Genomic DNA, 15482 nt, shown 5'->3' on the forward strand with positions numbered 1-15482 from the left:
GTGCGCCACATTTTCCTGGGAAGTCCCACCTTTGTGCCACATTATTGTATTCATCAAGCAAGTTCAATGAATCTTTAACTAAACATGATTTAATTTGCATTTGTATAAGACTTTGTGTATAAACACACCTACACAGAGTCTGACAAAGACCGTGATTGGTGTCTGATTTTTGCTCTCAAAAATATGGACACCATAATAAAAATTACTTTTTAAAGCTGGATCTTTTGAGCACATAACCATATGAGGCATAATAGCTGGGTCTAAATTTCTCATACCAAATATACCTAGGCTTTGGAAACTGTAAGTATTATAAACTTCATAAATTAGAAAGATTCAAATGCAACTCTGTCTGGAGCTTCTTTCAGAACCAAGTATTAGAACCATTCTGAAAGCCAGGGGGGAAAGAAAGGCTGGTCAGGCCTGAGCTGTGGCGTGGGCCCTGTGCCCGAGCGTGTGTGTGTGTGTGTGTGTGTGTGTGGTGGCACCCACCTGCAGGAAGTGCTGTGGCTGCTGCTGGGCCTGTGCGGGCTGCAGGGGTGACTGCCGGGAGGCGGGGAAGCTGGGCTGGGGCACTGCCTGTCCCATCAGCAGGACAGGGGGCGAGGTGCTGCTGCTGGTGGTGCGCATGTCTGCGTTTTGAAACACGGCTTGGCTCTGTGGATACCTGTTTGGTCACATGGGGGAAAGAGAAAACACTTTTAAGAAAACGGTGTTGATGTGACACCAACAGCACAGGCAACAAAAGGACACACAGATAGACTGGACTTTATCAAAATCAAAAACCTTGGTGCATCAAAGGACACGATCCAGGGATTGAGAAGGCCACCTATGAAAAATATTTGTGAATCATGTATTTAACAAGGGATTGCTATCCAGAATTTAAAAAAAAAAAAATCCTACAACTAAAAAACAACAATAAAGTAGCCTGATTAAAAAAATGGGCAGGGGCGCCTGGTTGGCTCAGCAGTGAAGTGTCTGCCTTTGGCTTAGGTTGTGATCCTGGGATCGAGTCCTGCATCAGGCTTCTCGCAGGGAGCCTGCTTCTCCCACTGCCTATGTCTCTGCCTCTAATGAATAAATAAAATTAAAAAAAAAAAGATGGGCAAAACATTTCTTTTGAACAATTTCTTTCAAAAAAAAAAAAAAGATATCAATGGCCAAGGAGCCATAAAAAAAAAAAGATGCTTATTATCCTTAGACATTAGGGAACTGCAAATCAAAATCAAAATGAACTATTACTTCATAGCCATTACAATGGCTATCATGAGAAAACAAAAACAAAAACAAAATAATAAGTATCGATGAGGATGTGGAGAAATCGCAACCTTTGTAAACTGATAAAAATGTAAAATGGGGGGCACTTGAGTGGCTCAGTTGGTTGAGTATCTGATTGTTGATCTCAGCTCAGGTCATGATCTCAGGGTTGTGAGATGGAGCCCCAAGTCGGGCTCTGTGCTGAGCATGGAGCCTGCTTGGATTTCTCTCTCTGTCCCTGTCTCGGCCCCTCCCCACCTCGTGCTCTCTCTCTAAAAAATACGTAAAGAAAAAAAAAGAAAAAAAAAAAGAAATGTAAAATGGTGCAGCCACTATGGAAAACAGGATGGCAGTTCCTCAAAAAATGAAGCATAGAATTACCATACGATCCAGCAATTCCACCTCTGGGTATATACCCCAGAGAAGATGAAAGCAGGGACTCAAGCAGGTATTTGTACAACCCTTGTTCCTAGCAACGTCCTTCACAATAGCCAAAAAGTAGAAGCAACCCAAGTATCCAATGGCAGGTGAATGGATAAGCAAAATATGGTATATACCTATGATGGAATATTACTCAGTCTTAAAAAGGAAGTAAATTCTGACACATGCTAGAGCATGGATGAACCTTGAGGGCATTACACCGAGTGGAGTAAGCCAATCCCAAAGGACAAATACTGTGGGACTCCTCTTAGATGAGATTCCTAGAGGAGTCAGATTCATAAGAGAAAGCAGACTGTGGGGCTGGAGGGTAGAGGGAACGGGGCGTTAGCGTGTAATGCGGTTCAGGGCTTCAGCTTCAGAAGATGAAGACAGCGGTGATGGCGAATGCCACCGAACTGTACACGTGAAGATGGTTAAAATGGTAAAATCTCTGTTACGTACATATTTTACCACAATTAAGCAAATTAAAAAAGAACAGAGGTGTTGATGATCATGGGCCATGAACGAGAAGCAGAGGAAGGCCATTCAGGAAAGCTCTGGAGGAGTGCAGACTAGGAACAGATGTTTTTTTTTTATTTTTTTAATTTTTTTTTTTAGGAACAGATGTTTAAAGACACTATAGAGAAGTCCATTTTGCGTTACACCTTTGGAAATGTCATTTCTCTCTGTGCCATTTGTAACAAGATGGGGCACTAGGTCATCTCTCCAAGAGATGGCAGAGGAGATAGGGAGGGTAGGAATTGTTGGGTTGACCAACAATGGCAGTTAGAGTTCCAGAGCAAAGAATCCCCCCCCCCTTTTTTTTGCCTAGTTCACTGCATTTGAAGCATCTCCGGAAAATGACGTAACCAGGTTCTTTGTGTAAGGGAGAGCACCATCAGGGATCGCTAGGCGGCCTCCCAAAGCGCACATTCCCTGTCTCGCCCCCCACGGGGTTTTCATCGGGGTTAAAGGTACAGGCCCCGGCCCCTCAGAAATGTTCAGTGACCATCTGCTGCTTCTATTTTTGCTGGTTGAAGGCGGACCCAGGAGGAAGTGCGTCTAGGGGCCTGTCCCGGGGGTGGCTGCAAGGCCTCTGCACGGGGGCGTGCCGGGCCTCATTAGGTGCCACTGTCCCAGCGAACTTCTGACACACACTCAACCGGTGTTTATACAAGAAAGACGTCGGTGAGACAGCTCTACTTCGGCCTCACGTCAAAGAGCCAGGAACTATTTTCCAGTAGCTTCTCTAGTATTCGCTCCTGTATCTTCCAGCACTGGTTGTGCCGAGTAATGAAAGTAATAGGAGAGCAAAGCTGCTTCTGGACGTGGGGGCTGCAAGCGGCTAAGAGTCCGGGGAAAGGAGAAGGTCACATGTCGGGGAGGAGGGGAGGACCCACATGTGCAGGGGGTCACACTCGGGTGGCTCGGCGCCAGAACCACAGAGCCAGCCAGCTCTCAGATGGAGCCACGGGAGGGCCCTAGGGAAGGGGACCAGGCTCCGTTTACCTGGGGTATCACCAAGGAGGAAGGACCCCTAAGACGTCTGCAGAGGACGACGGGGGATGTACTGAACTCTCCCTCCAGCTCCTGTTCTAAGCATGGACTGCTGACACACAGAGCTCCGGGGGTGTCCTTGCAAAGGGCGTGGGCACACTGTGACCTTGCCTTTAGCGCGACGCGCACCAGAAGCGCCGCCGGTCCAGGCGATGGGCCCCCGCCAGCCCCAGCGCACTCAGTGCTCTCTGCCTCCTCCCTCCACCCGGGGCCACCTACTTGACTTGCCGTCCAGTCCTGCTGACCTCTGAGGGCTGCCTCGCGTCACAGGACCCAGGCATCATGGGCTGGATGGGCTGGCTCAGCAGCAGCCTTGCAGCAGCGGGGAGATAAACGGGAAACTTGAATCAGCGCCGAACCGTGGCCCCGCGACGGCAGCACCTGCGGGCCCGCTGGGCGCGCCTGGCTGCCCCGTCCCCGCGGCACCCGCTCTGCTCTCAGAGGACGGGAGTGCGGCCACCCGAGCCCCCACGTCTGGCCACTCTGTTGGCTGGGATCCCTGAGCTCTGCCTCCACCCTCAGCAGCGGGGAGGCCCAAGTGGTCACCGTGAAGCCGCCCCTCGGCCGTCTTTTAAACAAGGGCCGTCTCTGTACCTGAGCTGCCGATCGTGGCTGAAGTCTGGGCTGGGCTGGCACTGGCTGCCGTCCTGGGAGGCAGAAGCGAGCGTGGTCAGGCTCAGAGCTGGCGGGAGCGCGGCCGCGGCGCTGCTGAACTGGGGCGTCAGGGTGCTCACCGGGTGGCCGCTGCCCTGCATCATCTGTGAGCTTCTCATTGGCCGCGGGCCCTGGAGCAATGGGGTTAATGAGAAAGGTAAAATTTCAACTCAACTCTGGACTCATCTCTCCAGGAACCCTCCCCAGAAGCCCATTCTTCTACCCACCTTAGCCCTTCCTCTAACTTAAAACCCACCTTTTTAAAAACTCTTCTGATCTTGTGACTGTTTCCTTTCTTTCTCTTTTTTTCTTTCTTTCTTTCTTAAGATTTTATTTATTTATTCATGACAGACGCACACACAGAAAGAGAGAGGCAGAGACATAGGCAGAGGGAGAAGCAGGCCCCACGCAGGGAGCCCGTTGTGGGACTCAATCCCGGGACTCCAGGATCACGCCCTGGGCTGAAGGCAGGCGCTAAACCGCTGAGCCACCCAGGGATCCCCTTGTGACTGTTTTCCATTGGATCATAAGCACCTCAAGGATTCTTTAAATCCCGTGGGCCCAGAACAGTGTCAGGCTCTCAGCAGGCAAGGGCAATGTGCGTTGAGCTCAACTACCTTCTGCTTCACTAGTTCCACTCCAGACCCGTGGACCTCCTTGCTGTTTCTCTCCAAGTCACCAGGACTACACTTGCCTCGGGGCCTTCGCACTGGCTGATCCCTCCACATGGAATGCTCTTCCCCCTAATACCAGTATGGTTCATTCTCTCATCCCCTCAGGTCCTTGCTCAAATATCTCCTCAAAGAGAAGGCCACTTATTTATTTATTTATTTATTTATTTATTTATTTATTTATTTATTTATTTATTTATTTGAAGGCCACCTATTTAAAACTCCAGCCCATCCCCCACCTTGACCAATGTCCCCGCATCACCATTTGGCAGGTGGTCATCTTCACTTGTTTGCCTCTCTCTCTCCTGACTTGGATCAGAGATGCCTTTTTTTCTTTTTTCTCCTTTTCTCTTTTGTTCACTGCTGTCCCTCAGTGCTTAGAACTTAGTGCTGCTAGCATGCGGTGAGCATTCAACAAATACTTGTTGAGTGAAATCATAAACGAATGAGGGCAAGGGCTTGGACTTTTGCTTCTTGGGTTTTCCACTGTTTTGCTGACTGTCCATTCATATGACGGTGCCATGGTTTGTTAACTCTCTGAGCAACTATGGAATCTTTCAATGTTAGTGTAGGTCCTGCCTCAGCTTTTTCTTTCCCAGATTCTTTTTGGCTATCCTCATTAATTTTTCTCTTGACCTTTAGAAGCAAAAGGCTGCGTTTTAAAGAAAAAAAACCTTAAGTCTGGGTGAAGATGGGCCGAACTCTGAAATATGTACTTTTTCTGCATTTCATTGTACATTATCTATTTACACGCCCAGTGGCCCCGTGGGACTAGACGTTCCTTGGAGTCAAGACCGGCCTTCTTCATCTCTGTTCCCCTGGGGGATGGTGGACCCATGGTTACATATGCCAATAGGAGGCTTCAGGAGAGGCCATATCTTGCCTTCTAACCTTTGATCTTCCAGAAGCAGGAGCTTAGGACTTGTGAATTCCATTCAAGTGCCATTTATTGACCAGTGACTGTCAGATTGCCAGGTCACTGGTGGCTCATAGGACGTGGTAATGGCTATGAGGGAGGGGCTTGGGGGGAATCTGGGGGACTGGGAGGGAATATGCTGGCCCCAGGGAAGGGGCAGTGAGCAGAAGTGGATAGCCTGTGTTCTCACACTGGTTAAAATCAGGAGCAGAAGATGAGGCCTGAGGACACACATGGGGATAAATGGCTATCAGTGTGAGTGTCTGGGTGTCCACATCTCCCTCCAAGCCTGGTCAGGATCAAAGCTGAATGTTTCAGGGGCAGGATACCTTTGAGGTATTTTAACATATTAACAAGACACAGGAGGAAACTAGTACAATGTGGGGCTTTGAAGTGACTTAGAATAAGGGAAGGAAAACCCTTCCCCACCATAATCCAGCCCTGGTCCCAGAGGAATGGCTCGGTAGGTGTCTGGTTCAGGGAGACTGCAGGACTCCAGTGCCCCGGGTCTGTGTGTGAAGGCGAGAACACTCACCTGGGTTGATATCACACTGGATTCTCTGAGCAGGTGCTGGTTAGCCACCTGGGCAGAGGCCATCTGCCCTGGAAGTTGAGGGCTGGCCACGAGCTGGGACTGGGAGCCGGGGGCCGACCTCTGCTGGAGTTGCTGTGGAGCCTCAGGCCGCGGGGCGCTGCTGAAGCTCAGGGAGCCAGCTGGCTGCTGCAGAAACATCTGGAAGCAGAACAGGAGTGCCTTTAAGGTGGGGATCACCTGCCCTCACTTTCAGGGGTTTGCCTTTGCACCTCAAAGTGTCTGCACCTTCTTCGTATTCTCTATCCATGGCAAGAGGTCAGCTTTCTTGCTCTCTGACCTGCCTGGAAAGAAGTCATTCACTCAACATGGGGACATGGGGTGCTGTGATGATACAAGCACAGGGCAAGGGCCCTGGAGATGGAGCAGTGGGTTGGCGGGACACTGACCCTGGCATCAAGAATGTTACAGGCCAGTGATGGAGGTTTAATAGTATGAGAGATGCTTAGACCCGGATGACTTATAAAAAACTTGACATAGTTGTATAGAGTCTGGGCTGGCTTATCAGTTTCTTACAAGGAGAGAGAAATATCCCGTGAATGGAATGCACGGTGGCAGAGGGTGGGCTAACCTGTGCCACAGGCTGCACCATCCTGGCAGCAGGACCAGGCCACTGACCCAGGTGTGAACCCACATTGTGGTTGGTATCTTCAACCCGGTTAATTAGGTGACTCCCATTAATTGGGTGACTTTGCATCCCCAGAAAGGCAGATGTGATACATTAGCCTGGCAATCTTCATTTGAAAGGCTTAAGAGAATTTGATCAAGTTTATAGAATGAGGGTTTATGAGAATCTTGATCTACTTCATTTGTAAGTTTGGTGTATTTGATTTTTAAGATTTTAATTTATTTATTCATGAGAAACACACACAGAGAGAAGCAGAGACACAGGCAGAGGGAGAAGCAGACTCCCCGAGGGGAGCCTGATGCAGGATTTGATCCCAGGACCCCAGGATCATGCCCTGAGCCAAAGGCAGATGCTCAACCACTGAGCCACCCAGGCATCCCCGGTGTATTTGGTTTAAAGAAATTGGTTAAGTGCTTACAAAGATTTTACTTCTTAAGTTTACATGTCTGCCATGTTAGGCACATGAAATGTTTGAAGGATTTAGATATAATGAACTTGCAGATTAATGGCTTTTGTAGATAATGCTGATTATTTACATTCTGTTAAATTTATAAATTAACGGAAGATAAATAAAAAAGTAAAAGCACTGCTACTTTTAGACCAAATTAGTAGATTTGTAAATGAAATGTAATCTGTAAATTGACTCTAAAGGCTTAAGAAGAACAACTTTAATACTTTTTATCATAATTTAAACCTAAGACCAGCTCTTTCAACCAAAGGTCCTGTGGGCATTGAAAACTAACATTATCTAATATATTGGATTCTTGCCAAGCAGCAAGAATCTAGGCCTTCTAGGCCTGCAGCTTTGAGCCCTTTAGGAGGGAGGCCCTCTTCCTTCCAGCATCTGGGGTTTTAACCCCCCTTCCCGTTCTCAGCTCAGTACCACTTCCAAACCAGCACAGAATGGACACACTGACACCGGCCGAGTGACAGAGTGATCATGGAAAGGCAGGGGTAGAACCACACCAAGCAGACACTTGCAGGAGCTCTTTGGGATCAGTCACTTCAAGCGTGTGCCTCATGGATGAGGCTGAGCTGCCTCAAGGCCCGAGGTGGGTGGGGGGCTGACTTGGACCAGGTTCCCACCTGGTGCCCTTCCCACCACCTCCCCCACCCCCGATCTCCCTCCTGTCCAGTCACACCCCACCTCCATCAGAGAAGTTTTGCATGAGAGCTCTTTGTCACTTTAGAAGTTAAGAAGAATTTTCTGGGTATCCATCATCACAGATTCCGTTGGGGGATTGACACTTTATGGGTTCCCAGCTACCTATTATAATATGGCTTATTTAAAACACACATGGTGACCTACATTTCATCACTTCAGCAAAAACTCAACACTCAAATTACATAACATACATTTCTCTGGTAGGGTACAATTTATCTTCTGATTAGATTTCAAGTAAATGCAACCTTTATTTATGACAGGCAGTATAACGTAGCTTCAATCACAGCTTAGTTCAGATTCCAACCCCACCATGTGCTACTGGTGTGACCTTGGGCAATTTTCATGGCTTTTCAAAGCTTTAGTTTCCTCATTAATAAAACACTGACATCAACAACACATATCTCTTAAAGGATTAAATGAGATTTATTCTGAGACATAGGGCTCAATCAATCAATGTTAGTAACGATATTTAAAATGAAAAAAGGAGCTCTTCGTTCCCTTGCCTCTTAGGGCATATAGAAACTGTCTAAGAGATAAATGAATTAAATGAATGAATGAATGAATGAATGAATAAATAAATAAATAAATGACGCTTTTGCTCAGAGAAGGGCAAATTATTTCTGCTCATGTTATGTCAGAGACTGCTGGGTTTGCTACTTTGGCTCACTGATGTGTGCCTTTTGAGGGTAGAAGGCATCCTCTACCTTTCCTGCCTATCCCTGTATTCCCACAGTGCCTAGCCAAGAGCTGGATACATAATGGGTGTCTGCCAGTGGAGGGATGGATGAAGGGACAGAAGGAAGGGTGGGTGCATGGATGGAAGGATGGATGGATGCATAGGTGGATAGATGGAAAGAAGGAATGATGGGTGATAGATGGATGGGTGGATTGATGGAAGAAAGTTAAGAAAGATGGATGATTGAAAGAAGTAATCAAGGGGCACCTGGGGGGGCTCAGCGGTTGAGCCTTTGGCTAATGTCGTGATCCCAGGGTCCTGGGATCAAGCCTGCATCAGGCTACCCTGCAGGGAGCCTGCTTCTCCTCGCTCTGCCTGTGTCTCTGCCTCTCCCTCTGCGTCTCTCATGAATAAATTAATAAAATCTTAAAAAAAAAAAAAAAAAAAGGAAACAACTAATCAAGGAACTCAAATGCTGTTGCTACAGGTGCCCTTCCGGGCATTTCTTTGAGTAGCCAGTAGAGGGCGCACATACTCTCAAAAAGAGAGCAAGTGGCATCCTTCTCTGGACTGCAGGGGGTGACAACAGCCTTTCCCCAGAACAGCTCTCCCAAACGGCTCCCTTCATGACTCCACCGAGGAGCAAACACCAACAGCCTAGAGGACTTCTCCCTCATAACCCCATCTTTATATTTTTCCTCCAGTCGTACTCAGCAAGCATCACATGCACACATAGGCTCAATGAAAGTTCCAGGGCACTGAAGTCAAGCAGGAAAGTCCACCGACATTTGGGTAAAGGATTTTGTGGGGGACAATCCTGGTTTGCTGCTGTGCGTATCCATACCTCTGATTTATCCACAATAATGTAGGATTTTATGGCTTAGGAACATGACTTCTTAAAAGCCACCGGGGTCAACATCATACAAATTTTGAGAAAAACAGTTACCACATTTAAAAAGAAAAAGTTATTGGAGAAAAAAAAAGCTTCTAATTTTTATGAATAAACCAATCTTATCCTCACATGTGGTTTTTCATTATTCTAATCTACTTTAACCAATACTTACTTATCACAGGACACCTTAGAAATACACAAAATAGAGACATAATTAAACCCCACATATTATCATTAGGTTTCAACAATTATCAACGTTTTGCCATTCTTATTTAATCTCTCCTCCCCACTCCTACCTTTCTGGGGGAAGGGGTGGAGTAATTTTTATTTGCTTGTTCTTTATGCTTAAACCATGCCATTTTTTTTTTTAAAAACGAATATCACATTTTAGTTAAACATTTTGGAATGTATTTCTTTAAATCTGTAAACTTGTAAAACGATAAGAAGGCAGACTGCTGGAGGAACTGTTCTCTGGTTGGACTATCTGTGGATTTCCATGTTCTTTGGAAAATCCCACTGCAAAGATAAGGTCACAAGAATGAAAACAGGGAAGGAACACACTGGAGGTCTTGATTTCCACATCAACCCTTACAAAACTCAGGTGCCCTGTTGGAATATATACTTTGGGGGGAAACAGAATGCATTGGTCACGAGGGAAAAAAAAAAGATTTCTTCATAAAAAGGAGTGAAAGAGATAACCTTGTGCTGCCTGTTATTTTAGAATTCAGCTTGAATGTGGAAAAGGCAGGAAATAGAAAAGCCCGGGCTCTGAGGAGGATGTTCATACGCCTACCTTGCTTTTAGCAGTTTCTGGCTCAATTTCCCCCTTCCTGTTAGTGTAAAAATTCCATTCAAGTAATTGGAGTCAGGCAAGTTCTGCCAATCGGGCCCTGGATCAGTGAGAAAATATTACAGCTGGGAAGGAATAAGTAAAAGGGGACTTTGACACCACGATGACTCCATTTCTTTTCCTGTAAACACTGTGGTCCTCTCCCGGGTCCCCTGTGGGTGCAGCCGGCTGTGGGCGGGCCCTCTGAAGGGGGGTGGGGGGTGAGCAGGGGCAGCACCTGCGGGGGGGCGGTGCCTGGGAGGCGGGAGGGCAGGCAGCAGGTGCCTCCCACTGCCCAGCAACGCAGCCCCATCACTCGTTAGCTCAGCGCGCACCTGCTGCTGCGCCTGCTCGGGGGCTGCCCGTGGCCCCTGGGGCTCCAGCCCTATGGCCCAAGGGGCTCTCCTGCTTCCTTCTGCTCCCCTAAGGAAGGTGCAAATGCCTAGAGCTCTGAGGCGGACTCCAAGGCGAGCTGGAATTACATTCACCATTAGAGCCTGGGTCAAAAGAGTGCGCTTGGGAAGAACAGTCTTGGACTGATACAAGTGAAATTTGTTAAAAATCATTTATCCTTGAAAGAGAACTAATATATATATATATACAGCTTTCCTTCCAAAGGCAATCTTCCAAAAGGATTCAGAGAAGCGACATCCAGGGCAGGGTGTCATGGTTAAAAGCTGCGGTTGTCAGACCATGCAGAGTGCCACAACCGGCCTGCCACAAATGGGGTGGCCCGGAGATGTCAGGGTGCTGACTTCCAGCCCCCAGGCTCCCTCTGCTGTCCCCCTCGGTGCAGGGTGCAGATCTCATCATTTCCCATATCTGCCTGCATGAATGCTTCGGATGAGAGGCAACAGCACGGTTGTATCCATGTCCCCCACCAGCAGCGGGGCAGTTATACAGGCGCTAGGAGTTTATAAGCCCGCAGGAGGGAGGCCGGCAGTAGTGCAGGACAATCAACCACCACTCATGAATGAAAACGCAGGGGATGTGTAGACATTATGTGCCCAAAAGAGAGAGGGGTAAATGGGGAGGGTGTCATGTGATGTGCATGTTTGGCCAGGAGTTGGGGATGCAGGAGGTAGGATTCAGTCCTTGTACTTGGTGTTGGAGATTTCAATATGCTCAGTAAGCAGGACTCATTAGGGCAGTACAGGGGGACTGTAGTGGGAGTCCTGCTCCCCCCAGGAAGGATGGACAAATGTGACACAGGGTGGCGGGGAGGACAGAGACCATGGCAGGCCCTGGCCCAGGAAGGGGCATCACCTGCATGTTGGAATCCTGGACCAAGCAGAGCTGCTCCTGGATCTTGTGGAGCTCTTCCTGCTGCCACCGGATGTTGGCTTGCAGGATCCGTGTCCGCTGCTCCAGCTGGTCTTTGATGGTCTGGAACATGCTGAACTGTGCTGAGAACTTGAAGGTGGAGTCAAAACATACAACCAGATGAAAGAGTGATTTCAGCCTCACAGACAGATGTTGCTGCTGTTCTGAGCAGCCCTGCCCACTTTCATTTCCGCTCCCTTATCCACCCTTTCTGGTGTCCCTACGGAGTGACTCACCGCTGGGGAGCTCAGCAGTGCATGAGGGCTTTGGGTGGGCGCCAGGCATTCCAGGGGTCCCCGTGGGGGCTTTCCTGAGGCCCACTGGAACTGCAGGTCTAACGTACTGTATGCACGGCAGTCCGGGAGGGCCACAGAATCGGGACGTGATTTTGTAAGCAGGGCTCACCAAATGCTATTCCAAATTTGCTTAGCCAGACAAATGATTTTGGAGACAAATGTCAAAAGCAGTACATCGGAGAGCAGGTGACAGTTCACAGGCAATCTGGGATCCTATCATTATCCTGAATCTGATCCTGGCAGGCAGGGCTCTTCTGTAACAATTCACGAATGAACTTGATTCTGACATTTCACTGGGGCCCTGCTCTCCTAACTGGTGGGGGGCCATGGAGGCCTTACCACCCACCCTCACTGCCCCCAGGCTCGGCTGCTGCTGTGACCTTCTTAGAAGTCTGTGCACAAAAGAACTAAGTACTATCACCTGACATTTGTCCTGAGGGTAACACTGGCAGAGGGTGACCTTAGAGGAGGGACAGGATGACTGCTTTGCAGGAGAGTGCCAAGTTTCCTTTTCTCTCGGTCTCTCACCACTCTCCTGGGATGGAGGTTGTCTTTAGGAAGATTCTACAGGTGATCTCTGCCCCATGTTACCTGTCCACCTTGACATAAGGTGTTTCCTTGCAGGAAACGTGAATGGCAGGTCATGGCAGGTGAGGTCAGCACTCTGCTCTGGGCTCTCTGGGGCACTCAATAATTCCTGTTTCTTATGTTTGCTGGCCTGGGTCTTCCCTCCCTTCCTCCCCCCCCCCCTTCTCCTCTTCCTTTAAAAAAAAAAAAACAACCTTTATTCCCCTCAATCTCTATCCCAACAATCTCCCTTTTCCATTTCTTGCCCATCGTCTTTTGCAAACCCCTCCAGAGACTCTTCCCCTGCCCTCTGCCCTCCCATACACGGAAGAGCAAGGCGGCTGGGAGAATTTCAGATATAGCTGGGATAACACTGAAGGATGGAGTAACTGACCACAGCGGCGAAATAATAAAAAGAGCCAGTACGGATAATAAAGGTGGGTGCTGCCATTTATGGAGACCCACACCTGCCAGTCACTGCCCCAGGCCAGCAGAGGCAGGACACTAATTCTTCACATCACACGCCATGTCACGCATGTGACTTGCTTGAGATCACAGAGTTAGAAGGTGCTAGGGGCCGCAATGTGAATCCAGAGTCTCAGGAGTGGGACGAGGCCAAGAGGTTTTGCCAGCAACACCTCCCCTGCCTCCCAAATCCACCTCAATCAGAGCAGCTCTGGCTTCAGCCTTCATTTAGAAGAAAAAGTTCTGCTGTTAAACACGAGTTTAAAAATACCTGTGCTATGCCAGACTGTATCACAAAATCCCTCAGCAGAATGTAAGTAATCAAAACACCGAGCTGGGAGTTTGAAAGAGAATTCGATTGAGAACAAAAATGAGTTCTAGCAGGTAGGAGATTGAACACACGCACGTACACACACAACACAGAAGCTTCCGCGGTGGGTTCTACAAAGTCAGGAGCTACGTCTGGCTCACCCGGTAGAGAGGGGGCTCTGGGTTGCCCAGGTGGCTCCAAAGGGAAACGGGAGAGGCCGGGCAGTCAGGGAGGGGCCGGCACTGTGTTTCATAAGTGTTAGTCACTTCCAGCATTATTCTGATTTTCTCAAGGCATTACAGGACACCCAGGCATGAGTCTCTTGTTCGATTCCTGATCATGGGCTTTCTGATAAAGACATTTATTCTAATTTACAGACATTTTAGAAAAACCGTGTGAAGCAAAACCACCAACTACCCAGGGAACCATTTCTCAGATTTTGGATTTTATTTCTTCCCCCTTTTTGTGATAGGGGGCTAGGGTGATAACATGGGTGAACAGGAAGAGAGAAAATGAGTGTCCCTTGTTTTGCACGGAGCAGGTATGAAAAAAACTGACTGACTTGAAAGGTCAGCATTATGCAAGAACATCTTCAGGAATGTGGTCATTATTAATTGTGATATGCCTAACAGACTAAGAACTCTCATTGTTAATCAAACTGGTGTTTGACACATGCAAAATCAGAACTTGAAGAAGTCCTTAATCATATCATTATGCATTATAAAACAAAGAAATTCTGCTACTATGCAAGACCTAGAAGTTAGAGGGACTCTCCTTTTATGTGCCTTTGGATTGAAAAAGTTACTAATTTCATACCAAATGTGCCTTGGAAATTCGAGGAGAATTTTTTTTTTTCCTAATGAGGATGAATATAGACGATTTTAATTAGTTGACTCTGGATGAGTAATTTTTATATCCTTCTAGCCTAACTGTAGCGAGGAGCATGTGCTAGCAGGTGTCCTTATTCTAGGAAGGCATTTGAGACCACTGTTAATGGGACGTATGTTGTGGAAGAGTTTTCATCAGTGGTGACAGGTTTGCACCGAGTCCACACTTTGGCAAGAGCTCTGCCAGGGGCATGTGTTGGTGAAAGGCTACCTGTGACCCCCTTGGGGCCAGAGAGGACAACCAAGCTAAAAAGCCCATGAAGGGATTAAAAGCAGAGGCTGGCCTCAGTGGAGCATAATGCCAATCAGCTCCACTGCCCTACTCAGCCACAGAAGGAATTACCGCTGTTTCATTCAGCCACTTGCCAGGCCTCAAGCATGGTGCATACTGTCAAAGCTCCCTGCTGAAGCCCATACCTGCGCCCTCTTCCCTGTGGACCCTCCACTTGGCAACCTCCTACCCATTTTCCCAGGCCCAGCTTAGGCATTACCTCCAGGGGTGTGTGTGTGTGGGGTATTTTCTTACAGGTTCTGAAAGAAACACACATGCCCCGCCATGGAGGTCGGTCCCTTTCTATGCCTGCCCCTCCCTTGAATCCTGCCCTACTAAAAGCAAGGACTGTGCTCCAAGCACTCGGTGCCCCTCACACTCGCTCACTGCCTGATACGAGTAGCAACTCACTAAATGTTGCTGAAATAAGAAGCAATTAGTCAGCAAGGCCATAATCCTTAAAAAAAACAAAAAACAAAAAAAAAAAACACCCAAATGTGGTATTTATAGTACTGGACTCACAGCTCTTACAATTTTGCAGTCTCCCTATGACATTTGGCCTAATTTAAATTTTCCTAAAATAACACAACCAATCTGGAGTCATAGAAAGTAAGAGGAACATGGAAGAGTGACAGAGATGAATGAAGATTAAGAAAAGGACAGTGGCCAGACGCACACGTATAGGAGAGAATTCATAGCTTGACATGTCCTACTGGCACCTTGGGAGAAATGTTTCCTGTTTTGGGATCTTGGTTTAGTACCTTTACTTAGGCACCAGTGCATCCCCACATTCAGAGGGTACCAGGCAGGCATTACATCGTGGGGAAGTGCTGCCACCAGGTTTCTCTTTTCCTGGGTCCCAGACTCACCTGTGTCATGGGGGCAGGGGAGCTCTGCAGGATGGTCTGAGGCAAGAGCTGCTGTGTAAGGTTACAGGATGATGGGGCCGGCAGGGGTGCCTGGGGAAGAGAGGGGGCCTCTATTAACACATAAACTTCTGGGCCATTCCAGAGGTATGTGGGCATCCTTGGTCAGCTGGGTTCTCTGGCTTAAAGGAGGCCCTCCCGCGCTAGAGTGAAGAGCTCACTTCTAGAAGGTGGGCTATGCTG

At 48.1% G+C, this 15482-nt stretch overlaps 1 protein-coding gene across 2 annotated transcripts in view; it reads right to left on the bottom strand.

Annotated features, from left to right (window-relative positions):
- Nucleotides 1-15482, bottom strand: part of NPAS2 (neuronal PAS domain protein 2) — a 158469-nt gene that overhangs the window by 2674 nt on the left and 140313 nt on the right. The window contains exons 15-20 of one of the 2 annotated variants that reach the window (XM_041756923.1): nucleotides 15243-15332; nucleotides 11521-11667; nucleotides 6008-6205; nucleotides 3826-4016; nucleotides 3451-3543; nucleotides 490-664 (exon numbers count right to left, since the gene is read on the bottom strand). In XM_041756923.1, coding sequence (XP_041612857.1) covers nucleotides 490-664; nucleotides 3451-3543; nucleotides 3826-4016; nucleotides 6008-6205; nucleotides 11521-11667; nucleotides 15243-15332 — 894 coding nt within the window. The remainder of the gene's footprint in view (nucleotides 1-489; nucleotides 665-3450; nucleotides 3544-3825; nucleotides 4017-6007; nucleotides 6206-11520; nucleotides 11668-15242; nucleotides 15333-15482) is intronic. The other variant, XM_041756924.1, reaches the window with a different exon arrangement.

This window comes from Vulpes lagopus, chromosome 5 (assembly GCF_018345385.1).
Source record: "Vulpes lagopus strain Blue_001 chromosome 5, ASM1834538v1, whole genome shotgun sequence".
NCBI classification, from domain to species: domain Eukaryota; kingdom Metazoa; phylum Chordata; class Mammalia; order Carnivora; family Canidae; genus Vulpes; species Vulpes lagopus.